The sequence below is a fragment of the Capra hircus genome, chromosome 3 (genome assembly GCF_001704415.2).
Source record: "Capra hircus breed San Clemente chromosome 3, ASM170441v1, whole genome shotgun sequence".
Lineage (NCBI taxonomy): Eukaryota > Metazoa > Chordata > Mammalia > Artiodactyla > Bovidae > Capra > Capra hircus.
The window spans coordinates 70,297,806-70,312,703 of NC_030810.1; the positions used below are offsets into that span (position 1 = coordinate 70,297,806).

Below are 14,898 nucleotides of genomic sequence, written 5' to 3' on the forward strand. Positions count from 1 at the left end.
TTTTGGAAATTAATCCTTTGTCAGCTGTCTCATTTGCTATTATTTTCTCCCATTCTGAGGGTTTTCTTTTCACCTTGCTTATAGTTTCCTTTGCTGTGCAGCTTTTTTAAGTTTAATCAGGTCCCACTTGTTTACTTTGTTTTTATTTCCATTACTCTAGGAGGTGGGTCATAGAAGATCTTGCTTTGGTTTATGTCATCGAGTGTTCTGCCTGTGTTTTCCTCTAAGAGTTTTATAGTTTTTGGTCTTACATGTAGGTCTTTAATCCACTTTGAGTTTATCTTTGTGTGTGGTGTTAGGAAGTGTTTTAATTTCATTCTTTTACATGTAGCTGTCCAGTTTTCCCAGCACCATTTGTTGAAGAGGCTGTCTTTGCCCCATTGTATATTCTTGCCTCCTTTATCCAAAATAAGGTACCCATAGGTGCATGGGTTTATTTCTGGGCTTTCTATCTTGTTTCATTGGTCTATATTTCTGTTTTTGTGCCAGTGCCATACTGTCTTGATGACTGTAGCTTTGTAGTATAGCCTGAAGCCAGGAAGCTTGATTCCTCCAGCTCCATTCTTCTTTCTCAAGACTGCTTTGGCTATTTGGGGGTCTTTTGTGTTTCCATATGAATTATGAAATTTTTTTGTTCTAGTTCTATGAAAAATGCCATTGGTATTTTGATAGGGATCACATTGAATCTGTAGATTGTGTTTGGTCATATACTCATTTTCACAATATCAATTCTTCCTACCCAGGAACATGGAATATCTCTCCATCTGTTTATGTCATCTTTGATTTCTTTCATTAGTGTCTTATAGTTTTCTGTGTACAGTTCTTTCATCTAGAAAAATGGTACTGAAGAATTTATTTACAGGACAACAGTGGAGAAGCAGACATAGAGAAGAGACTTACTGACATGGGGAGAGGAGAGGAGAGGAGAGGGTGAGATAAATAGAAAGAGTAACATGAAAACTTCTATTACCATATGTAAAATAGATAGCCAATGGGAATTTGCTATATGGCTCAAGAAACTAAAACAGGGGCTCTGTATCAACCTAGAGGGGTGGGGTGGGAAGGGAGACAGGAGGGAGTTTCAAAAGGGAGGGGATATATGTATCAGTTCAGTTCAGTAGCTCAGTCGTGTCCGACTCTGCGACCCCATGAATCACAGCATGCCAGGCCTCCCTGTTCATCACCAACTCCCGGAGTTCACTCAGACTCACGTCCATCGAGTCAGTGATGCCATCCAGCCATTTCATCCTCTGTTGTCCCCTTCTCCTCCTGCCCCCAATCCCTCCCAGCATTAGAGTCTTTTCCAGTGAGTCAGCTCTTCACATGAGGTGGCCAAAGTACTGGAGTTTCAGCTTTAGCATCATTCCTTCCAAAGAAATCCCAGGGCTGATCTCCTTCAGAATGGACTACTGGTTGGATCTCCTTGCAGTCCGAGGGACTCTCAAGAGTCTTCTCCAACACCACAGTTCAAAAGCATCAATTCTTCGGCACTCAGCCTTCTTCACAGTCCAACTCTCACATCCATACATGACCACAGGAAAAACCATAGCCTTGACTAGTTGGCAAAGTAATGTCTCCACTTTTGAATATGCTATCTAGGTTGGTCATAAGTTTTCTTCCAAGGAGTAAGCGTCTTTTAATTTCATGGCTATAGTCACCATCTGCAGTGATTTTCGAGCCCCCGAAAATAAAGTCTGACACTGTTTCCACTGTTTCCCCATCTATTTCCCATGAAGTGATGGGATTGGATGCCATGATCTTCGTTTTCTGAATGTTGAGCCTTAAGCCAACTTTCTCACTCTCCGCTTTCACTTTCATCAAGAGGCTTTTTAGTTCCTCTTCACTTTCTGACATAAGGGTGATGTCATCTGCATATCTGAGGTTATTGATATTTCTCGCGGCAGTCTTGATTCCAGCTTGTGTTTCTTCCAGCCCAGCATTTCTCATGATGTACTCTGCATAGAAGTTAAATAAGCAGGGTGACAATATGCAGCCTTGACGTACTCCTTTTCCTATTTGGAACCAGTCTGTTGTTCCATGTCCAGTTCTAACTGTTGCTTCCTGACCTGCATACAGGTTTCTCAAGAGGCAGGTCAGGTGGTCTGGTATTCCCATCTCAGAATTTTCCACAGTTTATTGTGATCCACACAGTCCAAGCCTTTGGCGTAGTCAATAAAGCAGAAATAGATGTTTTTTTGGATCTCTCTTGCTTTTTCGATGATCCAGCAGATGTTTGGCAATTTGATCTCTGGTTCCTCTGCCTTTTCTAAAACTAGCTTGAATATATGTATACCTATATCATATAGGCTGATTCATGTTGAGGTTTGACAGAAAACAGCAAAATTTTGTAAAGCAATTATCCTTCAATAAAAAATTAGTTTAAAAAATGATGATGATGAGAGGAAACATTTCCATTATGGCTCACAGTAGCTAAAATAAAAAAGACTCACAGTATCAAGTTTTTAATGTTGTAGAGCAACTGAAAGTTTAATATATTTCTAGCAGGAGTATAAATTGGTAGAACCACTTTGGAAAACTGTTTACCAATGTCTACTAAATTTAAATGTAAGTCACTGTGTGATCCAGAATCCATTCCAACAGAAGTGAAGGCCCATGTCTATCAAAAAATATGTGCAAGGGTGCTCAAAGTAGCTGTATTCATAATTACTAAGTCTTTATCAATAGTAGAATGAATAAATGTATTCACATTATGAAATATATGCATTAGTGAAAAAGATCAACTATAGCTATTTAACAGCAGAGATAAATAACACAGATATAATGTTAAGCAAAGGAAGCCAGATGCAAAAGAATACTGTGTATTTACTTAAATAAAAAATAGGCAAAATGATGATGATGTTAAAAGAGATGTTAAAAGTTCAAATAGTGCTTACCATTTTGAATAGAGTATTGACTGAAAAGGTGCACGTGGGAACTTTTTGGGTGCTGGAAATGTTCTGTATTTGATCTGGATAGTAGTTATATGGGTACATATGTATATATGAGGAATTGATGCTTTTGAATTGTGAATCAATCCTAAAGAAAATCAACCTGAATATTCACTGAAAGGACTGTAACTGAAGCTGCAATACTTTGGCCACCTAATCCGAAGCACCAGCTCATTGGAGAAGATCCTGATGCTGGGAAAGATTGAAGGCAAAAGAAGAGGGCGGCAGAAGATGAGATGGTTAGATAGCATCACTGACTCATTGGACATGAATTTGAGCAAACTCTGGGAGATAGTGGAAGACAGAGGAGCCTGGCATGCTATAGTCCATGGGTCCCAAAGAGTTGGAGATGACTTAGTGACTGAAAAAACAATATGTATATACAAATTCATTCACTTAAGATGAGCACTTTTATTTTAATGAAAAATTGAAATAAAACAGAAACTATATGTTAAATGTAAAAAAATCTACAGAAGAATAGCTACAGTCTTAGTGGAGGTTTAAAAATGTGCTCAAGATTTGTTTTAATCAGGTATGGCAAGATACACAGACATGGAAATGGCTGTCATGAAGGAAGTTTTTATACTCACAAATTACTAGAAATAGGAGACATGACATGTCATGTAGAGGGGATCATACAGGGAAGTTTAAGTATGAAGGTTGTTTAGCAGGTAGAGGGAGTAGGGAGAAAAACATGAACAAGAGATTTTACTGTGATTTCTGTGGGAAGAAATGGTTGAGGTTAGGTATTCAACCTTCAGATTGGCTAGTATGAATAATCTCAGTAGGCTCGCATATAAGACTGTCTTGAGTTGTCTGATAGCTGGTCCTGGGGTGTTTAGGACAGGAGACTATTGGCCTGGAGTGTGAGAGCCAGATAGAGGAATGGAGAGCAGGCTCTGGGTTGCTTAGTTTGTATATGAAAGGTGCACCTCCATGTGCATAGTTTACTAATCACTGAGAATTGGCTAGTGCTGGGAGGGCCAGTCTTCATAGGGTCAGTAAGACAACAGATGTCAAAACATCAGACTAAAATGATAATACAATGGAGAAAATAATAAAACTTCCTTGAAAGTCTTAAGATCTAACTAATGAGGTATATACCATTTTTCTGTAAGGGAACCCAACATAAAGGTGTCAGTTTTCCCCCAATAATTTATATATTCAGTACAGTACCAACCAGTATCCTAACAAGTTTTGATAAAAGTTAATGAACTGACCCTAAAAATCATGTGGAAGAACCAAAGTTCAAGGACAGATAAGGCACTTTTGAAGCTGTAGGCCAAGGCAGAGAACATATCTATAGATAAGCAAACTTCTAAAGTTATACTAATAAAGTCAATATGATATTTGTATGTGTGTGCTTGCTAAGTCACTTCATTTGTGTCCTACTCTTTGTGAACCTATGGACTATAGCCCTCCAGGCTCCATGGCTGCTGTCCATGGGATTCTCCAGGCAAGAATACTAGAGTGGGTTGCCATACCCTCCTCCAAAGGATCTTCCCAATCCAGGAACTGAATCCCTATCTCATTATGTTTCCTGCATTGGCAGTCAAGTTCTTTACCACTAGTGCCACCTGGGAAACTCGGTATTGGTATAGGTATAAACAAAAGGTTAGTCGTACAGGACAAAGACCCTTAAGCAAAAACACATATTGTGGAATCTTGTTATGTAATAAGTGGCATTACAAATCAGAGCACAGGATGGATGAATCAATAATTTAGGTACTGGACAAACTGACATCATGTATTTCATTTGTGATACAGTGAAAAGGGTATAGCACCAGTTATGTGGTGTGCCTCTCAAGAACGAATAGCCTGAAATTAGTTATGAGGAAACATCAGACTAGCTCAGCTTAGTCTTCTGTAAAACAACTGTTTATTCTTGAAAAATGTCACAGTCATAAAGGACTAAGAAAAACTGAGAAGATGTTCCAGATAAGACTAAAGAGACATAATAAAGCAGTAAGTGATCTTGGATCAGAGGAAAGAAAATTCCATAAAGAAATTATTGGAATAATTAACAACGTTTATATATAGTTGGACCATAAAGAAGGCTGAGCACTGAAGAATTGGTGCTTTCAAATTGTGGTGCTGGAGAAGACTCTTGAGAGTCTCTTGGACAGTAAGGAGATCAAATCAGTCAGATCTAAAGGAAATCAACCCTGAATATTCATTGGAAGGACTGATGGTTAAGCTCCAATACTCTGGCTACTTGATGTGAAGAGATAACTCATTAGAAAAGACCCTGATTCTGGGAAAGCAGGAGGAGAAGGGAGCAACAGAATATGAGATGATGGGTGGCATCACTGACTCATTGCATACAAGTTTGAGCAAACTCCAGGAGATAGGGAGATAGGGAAGGATAGGGAAGCTAGGCATGCTTCATTTTGTGGGGTTGCAAAGAGTGGGACAGACTTAGTGACTGAGTAACAACATTGTATCAATTTTAGATTTCTTAAATTTGATAGTTACTTATGGTTATATGAAACAATCTTCATATTCTTAGAAGATATGTGCTGAAGTATTTAGGACTGAAGTTTATTAATTATTCCAGAATATATAGTTCAGTGCAAAAATATCTTTCAAGTGCGAGACATAAAGCAGTGGTAGCAAATTGATAAAAATCCACATTAAGGGGTTACTGATTTAAAATTCTAAACACAAAAATTTCAGAAAATGATGCTGAATGAATTGATTATTGATTAAAAAGCTAAAATAGATTCTTCATACAATACCTGCATTAAAAAAAATTCCAGATGTATTAAAGGCCCAATTGTGAAAAGGAGAACTATTAGAAAAAATATAGGGGAATCATTTCTATGTTGTATCATGGTAGGGAAGGATATTTTAAAATGAGAGCCAGAAAACAAACATTACAGGAAGAGATTGTTGTTGTTCCGTCTCTAAGTCATGTCTGACTCTGCAGCCTTATCGCAGCATGCCAGGCCTCCCTCTCTACTGGAGTTTGCCCAAGTTCATGTGCTTTGAATCAATGATTCTATCCAACCGTCTCATCCTCTGCCACCCTCTTCTTTTGCCTTCTATCTTTCCCAGCATCAGTGTCTTTTCCAGTGAGGTGGGTTCTTCGCATCAGGTGGCCAAAGTATTGGAGCTTCAGCTTCAGTCTTTCCAATGAATGTTCAGGGTCGATTTTCTTTAGGATTGACTGGTTTTATCTCCTTGCAGTCCAAGGGATTCTTCAGAGTCTTCTCTAGCACCACAGTTCAAAAGCATAAATTCTTCAGCTCTCAGCCTATTTTATTGTCCAACTGTCACATCCCTGCATGACTATCGGAAAGATCACAGCTTTGACTATACGGACCTTTGTCAGCAAAATGATGTCTTTGCTTTTTAAATATGGTGCCTAGGTTTGTCATAGTTTTCCTTTTAAGAAGCAAGCAGCTTCTAATTTCATGGCGGCAATCACCATCATCAGTGATTTTGGAGCCCAAGAAGAAATCTGTCACTGCTTCTACTATTTCCCCTTCTGTTTTCCATGAAGTGATTGGGCCGGGTGCCATGATCTTAGTTTTTTAAAAATGTTGAGTCTTCAGTTCAATTCAGTTGCTCAGTCATGTCCGACTCTTTGCAACCCCATAAATCGCAGCATGCCAGGCCTCTCTGTCCATCTCCAACTCCCGGAGTTCAGTCAGACTCACGTCCGTCAAGTCAGTGATGCCATCTAGCCGTCTCATCCTCTGTTGTCCCCTTCTCCTCCTGCCCCCAATCCCTCCCAGCATCAAAGTCTTTTCCAATGAGTCAACTCTTCGCATGAGGTGGCCGAAGTACTGGAGTTTCAGCTTTAGCATCATTCCTTCCAAAGAAATCCCAGGGCTGATCTCCTTCAGAATGGACTACTGGTTGGATCTCCTCGCAGTCCAAGGGACTGTCAAGAGTCTTCTCCAACACCACAGTTCAAAAGTATCAATTCTTTGGTGCTCAGCCTTCTTCACAGTCCAACTCTCACATCCATACATGACCACAGGAAAAACCATAGCCTTGACTAGACGGACCTTAGTCGGCAAAGTAATGTCTCTGCTTTTGAATATGCCATCTAGGTTGGTCATAACTTTCCTTCCAAGGAGTAACCGTCTTTTAATTTCATGGCTGCAGTCACCATCTGCAGTGATTTTGGAGCCCCCAAAAATAAAGTCTGACACTGTTTCCACTGTTTTCCCATCTATTTCCCATGAAGTGATGGGATTGGATGCCATGATCTTCGTTTTCTGAATGTTGAGCTTTAAGCCAACTTTCTCACTCTCCACTTTCACTTTCATCAAGAGGCTTTTTAGTTCCTCTTTACTTTCTGCCATAAAGGTGGTGTCATCTGCATATCTGAGGTGATTGATATTTCTCCCGGCGATCTTGATTCCAGCTTGTGTTTCTTCCAGCCCAGCATTTCTCATGATGTACTCTGCATAGAAGTTAAATAAGCAGGGTGACAATATACAGCCTTGACGTACTCCTTTTTCTATTTGGAACCAGTCTGTTATTCCATGTCCAGTTCTAACTGTTGCTTCCTGACCTGCATACAGGTTTCTCAAGAGGCAGGTCAGGTGGTCTGGTATGCCCATCTCTTTCAGAATTTTCCACAGTTTATTGTGATCCACACAGTCAAAGGCTTTGGCATAGTCAATAAAGCAGAAATAGATGTTTTTTTGGATCTCTCTTGCTTTTTCCATGATCCAGCGGATGTTGGCAATTTGATCTCTGGTTCCTCTGCCTTTTCTAAAACCAGCTTGAACATCAGGAATTTCACAGTTCATGTATTGCTGAAGCCTTGCTAGAAGAATTTTGAGCATTACTTTACTAGCATGTGAGATGAGTGCAATTGTGTGGTAGTTTGAGCATTCTTTTACATTGCCTTTCTTTGGGATTGGAATGAAAACTGACCTTTTCCAGTCCTATGGCCACTGCTGAGTTTTCCAAATGTGCTGGCATATTGAGTGCAGCACTTTCACAGCATCATCTTTCAGGATTTGAAATAGCTCGACTGGAATTCCATCACCTCCACTAGCTTTGTTTGTAGTGATGCTTTCTAAGGCCCACTTGACTTCACATTCCAGGAAGTCTGGCTCTAGATGAGTGATAACACCGTCGTGATTATCTGGGTCGTGAAGATCTTTTTTTGATTCTTAAGCCAGCTTTTTCACTCTTCTCTTTCACCCTCATCAAGAGGCTCTTTAGTTCCTCTTTGCTTTCTGCGTAAGGGTGGTGTCATCTGAATATCTGAGGTTATTGATAGTCCCGGCAGTCTTGACTTCAGCTTGTAACTCATCTAGCCCTGCATTTCTCATGATATACTCTGCATAAGTTTAATAAGCAGGACGACAGTATACAGCCTTGTAGTACTCCTCTCCCAATTTTGAACTGGTCAGTTCCATGTAAGGTTCTAACTGTTGGCTTCTTGACTCACATACAGGTTTCTCAGGAGGGATGGCATGGGGTCGGGGATATACAGTAATAAAAAACAAAGAATCTGAAGAGGTAAAGGACAGGAAGTTCAAAAGGCCAATGAAACATGAAAGTTGCTTGACCTACTGTCATCAAAAATGTAAATTAAAACTACAGTAAGTTTATAAAGCTATAGTCATTTCACGCTATTATTTAATTGATTGGCAAAAGTTTTAAATTTAATAGTAACTACAGTAACTTACTGAACATTTATTGTGTGTAAATGCTTCTAAGTGCTTCTGGTGTGTAACTTACTTATTCCTCATGTCATATGAGATTGATAATACTCTGCTCTTATAGATGAGGAAACCGAATTAGAAGTTAAAGTCACCCCATTAGAAAGTGGTAGAGGGAGAATTTGAACCCAAGCCACTGACTCTAGGCCCCAGGGAATTGAAACCATGCCAGATATAGTAGTGTAAAGTGGCTAGTTAGAAAGATTATGGAAACAGGTTATGTTTCAAGTAATCTGTGAGATCTGGGGCAAGTTACTTAACCTCTCATTTTCTAATTTTGGGCACCTACCTTTTTTTCTTTTAATACTAAGAAGATTTTAAAAATTATTTATATTTTTGGTTGGGCTGGATCTTCGTTGCTGTAAGGTGGCTGTCTCTAGTTTGCAGAGAACAGGGTGGGGGCTATTCTAGTTGCAGTGTGCAGGCTTCTCATTGCAGTGCCTTCTCTTGTTTCTATGCACAGGCTCTAGGTGCACAGTCTGTAGGTGCACAGGCTGAGTACTTGCAGACAGAGGAGCCTGACAGGCTACAGTCCATAGGGTGCAAGGAGTCAGACACAACTGAAGTGACTTATCACACATGTGGGCCTCCAGTGCGCTTAGGTTTCAATAAACTCTCATACCTGTTGCCAAGGAGCTATGCACCAGAGATGTTCATTGCAACGCGGTATTAACTGGAAGCAACCTTAGTGCTTAGCAAATAAAGAAATGAATGAACAAAGTATACTATTTTTATACCACACAATAGTATATACTAGATTTTTTAAAAAATGAACTAGAGTCACAGGGGTGAACATAGATAGATCTTGATGATAATTAATAAAAGTAGTCTGTAGAAGGACATATATATACATTGTGGTGCCATTAATATGAAGTATAAAAACATGGAAAAAAGCCTAGAAGGGATGGGGTGGCAGGTGGGAGGGAGATTCTGGAGGGAGGGGACATATGTATACCTGTGGCTGATTCAGGCTGAAGTTTGGCAGAAACCAACACAATATTATAAAGCAGTTATCCTCCAGATAAAAATAAATTTAAAAGAAAGTACAGTCCTTCATTGAATGTAAGATTACACAGATTTTAAGGTGTACCATTATTTTCAGTTCAGTTCAGTTCAGTCGCTCAGTCATGTCCGACTCTTTGCAACCCCATGAATTGCAGCACGCCAGGCCTCCCTGTTCATCACTTCTGGAGATCACTCAAACTCATGTCTGTTGAGTCGGTTATTTTAGTAATCATTAAAAAATACCATCATTAAACTATGGTATGCCATCAGAATTAAAATAACCTACCAGTTTAAGAGGTGTTAAAAATGTGAAAACAGTGTGCCTCTTAAAATACATAAGCTGTGATGTATTGTTTGTGGGTTTTTTGGTTAACCTATGAATATACAGAATGTGTAATAATAAAGGGTTAGACTAGTGTTACCTCTGTGGTAGAAGTCAGGGGAATGGAGTTTGGAGGGGAATACACAGGATTGTTAACTCTGTAATGTCTGTGATATTTTCTTTGCTTAAGATAAAGGCTGCCTGAAATAAAAATAGCGAAGAGTTTAAGATTCATAAAAGTTGGGTTGAGAATATATGGGTTTATCCATTCTTTTCTGTGTGGCTGAAAATGTTAAGCCCTTTTTAAAGAAATTGGTGGTAAGGAAGAGTAGTTAAGTGTAAAGTGGATAAGTTTGACTTGAAAGATGACAGAGGAAAGCACAGATCTGTGAAGGTTTTTGTTTGAGAAATGCTGCAGGTATCCTTTGCTCTCTGAATTCTAGCTATATCAATGAAGGAATGGAATATATTCTCTTAGATTTTCAGATAAATCCCCCCTTTTTTTTAAATCTGAAACTTTGATCCATGTAGATAGCTCAGATAATCTGCAATTGCTCTCCAAATTTAAGAACCTCTTATATTCAAGAAGTAAGAGATACTTTATTTTTTCTCTCTCTTTTAGAAAATACATTTTATCTTTATCTTTTAAAATATTTTTTTGGCCGTGCCATGCGGCATGTGGGTTCTTAGTTCCTCCAACAAGAGATCAAACTCGTGCCCTCTGGCATTGGAAACCCAGAATCTTAACCATTAGACTGTCGGGAAAGTCCTGTGAGATACTTTGACTCGAATTTGTAAGCCCATAGAGAAGACTCTGAAAATAAAAAAATATAAGTTCCTAAAAGGGAAGAACTAAGATCTAGAGTATAGATAAAGGAATTCACTTTGGATAAGAGAAGAGTTGCTAACTTTAAAATAATGGGGTTAAAAATAGGCTTGAATATAGAAGAAATTTTAGATATGGGTGTGAAATTGACCAAATTCCAATCTAGTACTCTCAGTTCAGTGTGAGAGATATGAGGAAAGATCAGAATCAACTGAGAGGTGAGACAACGTGGTTGGTAGTAGTTGGATTTTGTTGTGAAAATTTTGTATCGTACATCAGTAGAAGTTACTGTCATTTGAAATACATTTTTAAAAATTACTTGGCCTTTGCAAAGATCACAAGATTTACTGAGTATTTTTGATATACTAGACCGTGGACTGTTTCTGTAATACCTGAATTTTGAGATCTATCATATAGCCTCAGGCTACTTCTCTAATCTGTCTTTTCCAGATAGCAAAAAACATTGCCAACACATAAAAATGTTTCAAAGTTTATAAGTATTTTATGTTCTGTTTTGTTTTTCATGTAGATATCTTATATTGAGGAAATTATTGTAGTCTAATCTTCATCTTTCATTTTAAGTCTTATACTGATTTTTTTAACACAGAGAAATCTGCTTCTCTCTAATTATTCCTTATAATTAAATACAGGTTACTTTGGAACTTAAGTACACAAGCACAGAGCATTCTTTACTTTTATTAATTATCTGTTTTTTAATTTTAGAGCTGAACGACAAAGGAATGAAGCACTGTATAATGCTGAAGAGCTAAGTAAAGCTTTCCAACATTATAAAGAAAAAGTGGCTGAAAAACTGGAAAAGGTAAGAGGCAATTGTACAAATTCAGTGTTTTGTATTGTCCATATTCTGAAAATAAAGATAGACATAGAATATCTTTATAGTTAAAGCAAGGAGTAATTTTTATGATCTCACTCACAAAATTTTTATTTCTCACAATTGAAATAAAGAATGTATAATGATTAGTTAATATAGTATTTACAGTCTTATAATGAGCATTAACTTTCTTATCCAAAGAAGGAAAAGAGTGGAGATAAGAGAACAAACAAAATATAGAGAAAGATGAGATGAGTGAATAGTTTGGAGCTATAGAAGTAAAAGCAGGAAATTTGTTCCCATCACATCAGTGAACATGAAGGCAGAGTAGATTATGTAGCCTTTAATTGGTCTTTCTAGATATAACACCCTGAGAGGGGTTCCACTTCGGTCTCAGAGGAAGGTTCCTTGAACAGGTTATACATAGTAATATAGGGTTTAATTATGTTCATTGAATATATTCAAGTAATACCACATGACAATAAACCTGTTTGGAGGGTGGCCATGTTGGACATTCAGATAAATTCTTTATATCCTTAACTAATATTTATAAATTCTCTTCAAAGAAAGGTAGGAAGGGAAGAAATATTAACAATTAAAAGAATTAAGATTCCATTAGACACTGAAGTTTTAAGTGTGAATTAATAAGATCACTGTTTTGAAAGCCTTGGAAAAGGTCTCTGGGAAAGAAATACTGTAGAAAGGTTTGTTTTTTTTTGTTGTTGTTGACCACACCACATGGCTTGTGGGATCTCAGTTCCCCCACCAGGGGTTGAACCCAGGCCTCTTGGCAGTGATATCATGGAGTCCTAACCACAGGACTGCCAGGGAATTTTTAATAAGGTATTCTGGAGGGGGAGGTAGAATCCTTAGTACAGGGAATATCCTCCTGGAGAGGGAGGACTAAAGAGAGGAAAATGGAAGAGATGAGTTTTTACATGTCTCCTCAGGATTGTTGATTTCACAACTGCTCAGCATAGCCCTAGAATCTAACAAAGGAACTGGGGCTGATCTGCCCAGTCCTCTACTCTCACTGCTCAAATCTGGCTGCTTGACTTTTTTATATCTTTTAAGTTTGGGGCTGTGATTCCATTGGGAGTATTCTGCGGCTAAGATGTCAAAAATTGCTTCTCTGGAACATTTGCCTTTGGTAACTTAATGTTACTAAAGTTAGTAACATTAGCTTTTAGTAACAATGTAGCTTGCCTTGTCAAGTTGCTTGCCTTGTCCAGGTAAGACCAGCACAATTCTGCTTATAGGTAATAGTGCTATTGTCCCTCTCTTGAAGTTGTTAACTATTTCTGGATAGGTGTTAATATTCCCCACCCCCACCCCCACCCCCCGCTGTTCTTTATTGCTAGAAGTTCACTTTCTTCCTTTCACTACAAGGCTGGGGACTTAAACCTGTGGAGTACTTACTCCATTCTCCTGTTTATTTCTGAAATCACTGCATTTGAAATACCTAAAACTTATGATCACATTAGTATGTTGACTTAAAACAGATTTTTGTTTTAGGTTCAAGCTGAAGAAGAAATATTAGAGAAAAATCTAATTAATTGTGAAAAAGAAAATAAAAGGCTACATGAAAAGTGTGGTCTGTATAAAAATGAACTTGAAATTCTAAAAGAGAAATTAAGGTATAGTATCCTATTATAGAAAAAGGATTTTTTGTGTGGAAGTAGAAGTAGCAGCAGAGTAAAAACTGAAACATTTAAAAATAGAATATTTTGTATTCTGTAATTATGGCTTTAAATTATGTAGAAAGATAGGCATTCATAACTAAGATTGTTTTCCACTTATAAGGTTAAGGTTATCAATGAATAAAACATGTGTTGATGTTAACATACTTAAATAGAGTAGTATGATCAATATATTTGCCTTGCATACATATAGAAAAATTAACATAGACCTGATGTCCTTGGCGGAGAAGGCTATGGCACCCCACACCAGTACTCTTGCCTGGAAAATCCCAAGGAAGGAGGAGCCTGGTAGGCTGCAGTCCATGGGGTCGCGAAGAGTTGGACATGACTGAGCAACTTCCCTTTCACTTTTCACTTTCATGCATTGGAGAAGGAAATGGCAACCCACTCCAGTGTTCTTGCCTGGAGAATCCCAGGGACGGGGGAGCCTGGTGGGCTGCCGTCTATGGGGTCGCGCAGAGTCGGACACGACTGAAGTGACTTAGCAGCAGCAGCAGCAGCGGTGTCCTTGGAAGGAAAGTTATGACCAATCTAGATAGCATATTAAAAAGCAGAGACATTACTTTGCCAACAAAGGTCCATCTAGTCAAGGCTATGATGTTTCCAGTGGTCATGTATGGATGTGAGAGTTGGACTATGAAGAAAACTGAGCGCCGAAGAATTGATGCTTTTGAACTGTGGTGTTGGAGAAGACTCTTGAGAGTCCCTTGGACTGCAAGGAAATCCAACCAGTCCATCCTAAAGGAGACCAGTCCTGGGTGTTCATTGGAAGGACTGATGCTGAAGCTGAAACTCCAATACTTTGTCCGCCTCATGCCAAGAGTTGACTCATTGGAAAAGACTCTGATGCTGGGAGGGATTGGGGGCAGAAGGAGAAGGGGACGACAGAGGATGAGATGGCTGGATGGCATCACCGACTCGATGGATATGAGTTTGAGTGAACTCAGGGAGTTGGTGGTGGACAAGGAGGCCTGGCGTGCTGATTCGTGGGGTTGCAAAGAATCAGACACACCTGAGCGACTGAACTGAACTGAACGTTCTTGTAAGGTGACCACATCAGCTAGTTAGTAGAATATATATTCTTCAGATTAGGTGGAGTCACCTAGTTTAACCTCATTTCAAGATGTAAAAAATGTGAAAAAGGGAACTGATGAAATTCAGTTACAGTTCTAAAATTAGATTGTTCTATTTGGCATGTTTATATATATTAAAAAATAATGCTGATAATAATCTTATTAATAGTTAATTAGATTTTACCTTTTAGAGTTATGGCTAATAGTTCATGATTTTTCCTTATACTTTCTAAAACTTGATGCCGCAAAATATCATGTTAGGATTTTGGAGTTACTTTCCTGTCGTACACTTTTTAAAAGGGAGCAGAAATGCTTCCAAAATAGTGGAGTTATTCTGTCCAATTACTGTGAAACACTGGGCAAGTTTCATTTTTCTTTGCCTCATTTTCCTTATCTTTAATCAGGGAGTAACAATAGTACCAGCCACATAAAGTTGTGAGTGCCTAACATGCAAAAGATAGGCACTCAGTAAATGTGAGCAGGTTTCAGGATTAAGCTT

General features: G+C 38.5%; 1 protein-coding gene across 6 annotated transcripts in view; it reads left to right on the plus strand.

Moving 5' to 3' along the window:
* Positions 1–14,898, plus strand: part of CCDC18 (coiled-coil domain containing 18) — a 114,778-nt gene that overhangs the window by 17,441 nt on the left and 82,439 nt on the right. For all 6 annotated transcript variants that reach the window (XM_018045770.1, XM_018045772.1, XM_018045769.1 and 3 more), the window contains 2 exons: positions 11,518–11,614; positions 13,142–13,263. In XM_018045770.1, the coding sequence (XP_017901259.1) occupies positions 11,518–11,614; positions 13,142–13,263 (219 nt within the window). The remainder of the gene's footprint in view (positions 1–11,517; positions 11,615–13,141; positions 13,264–14,898) is intronic.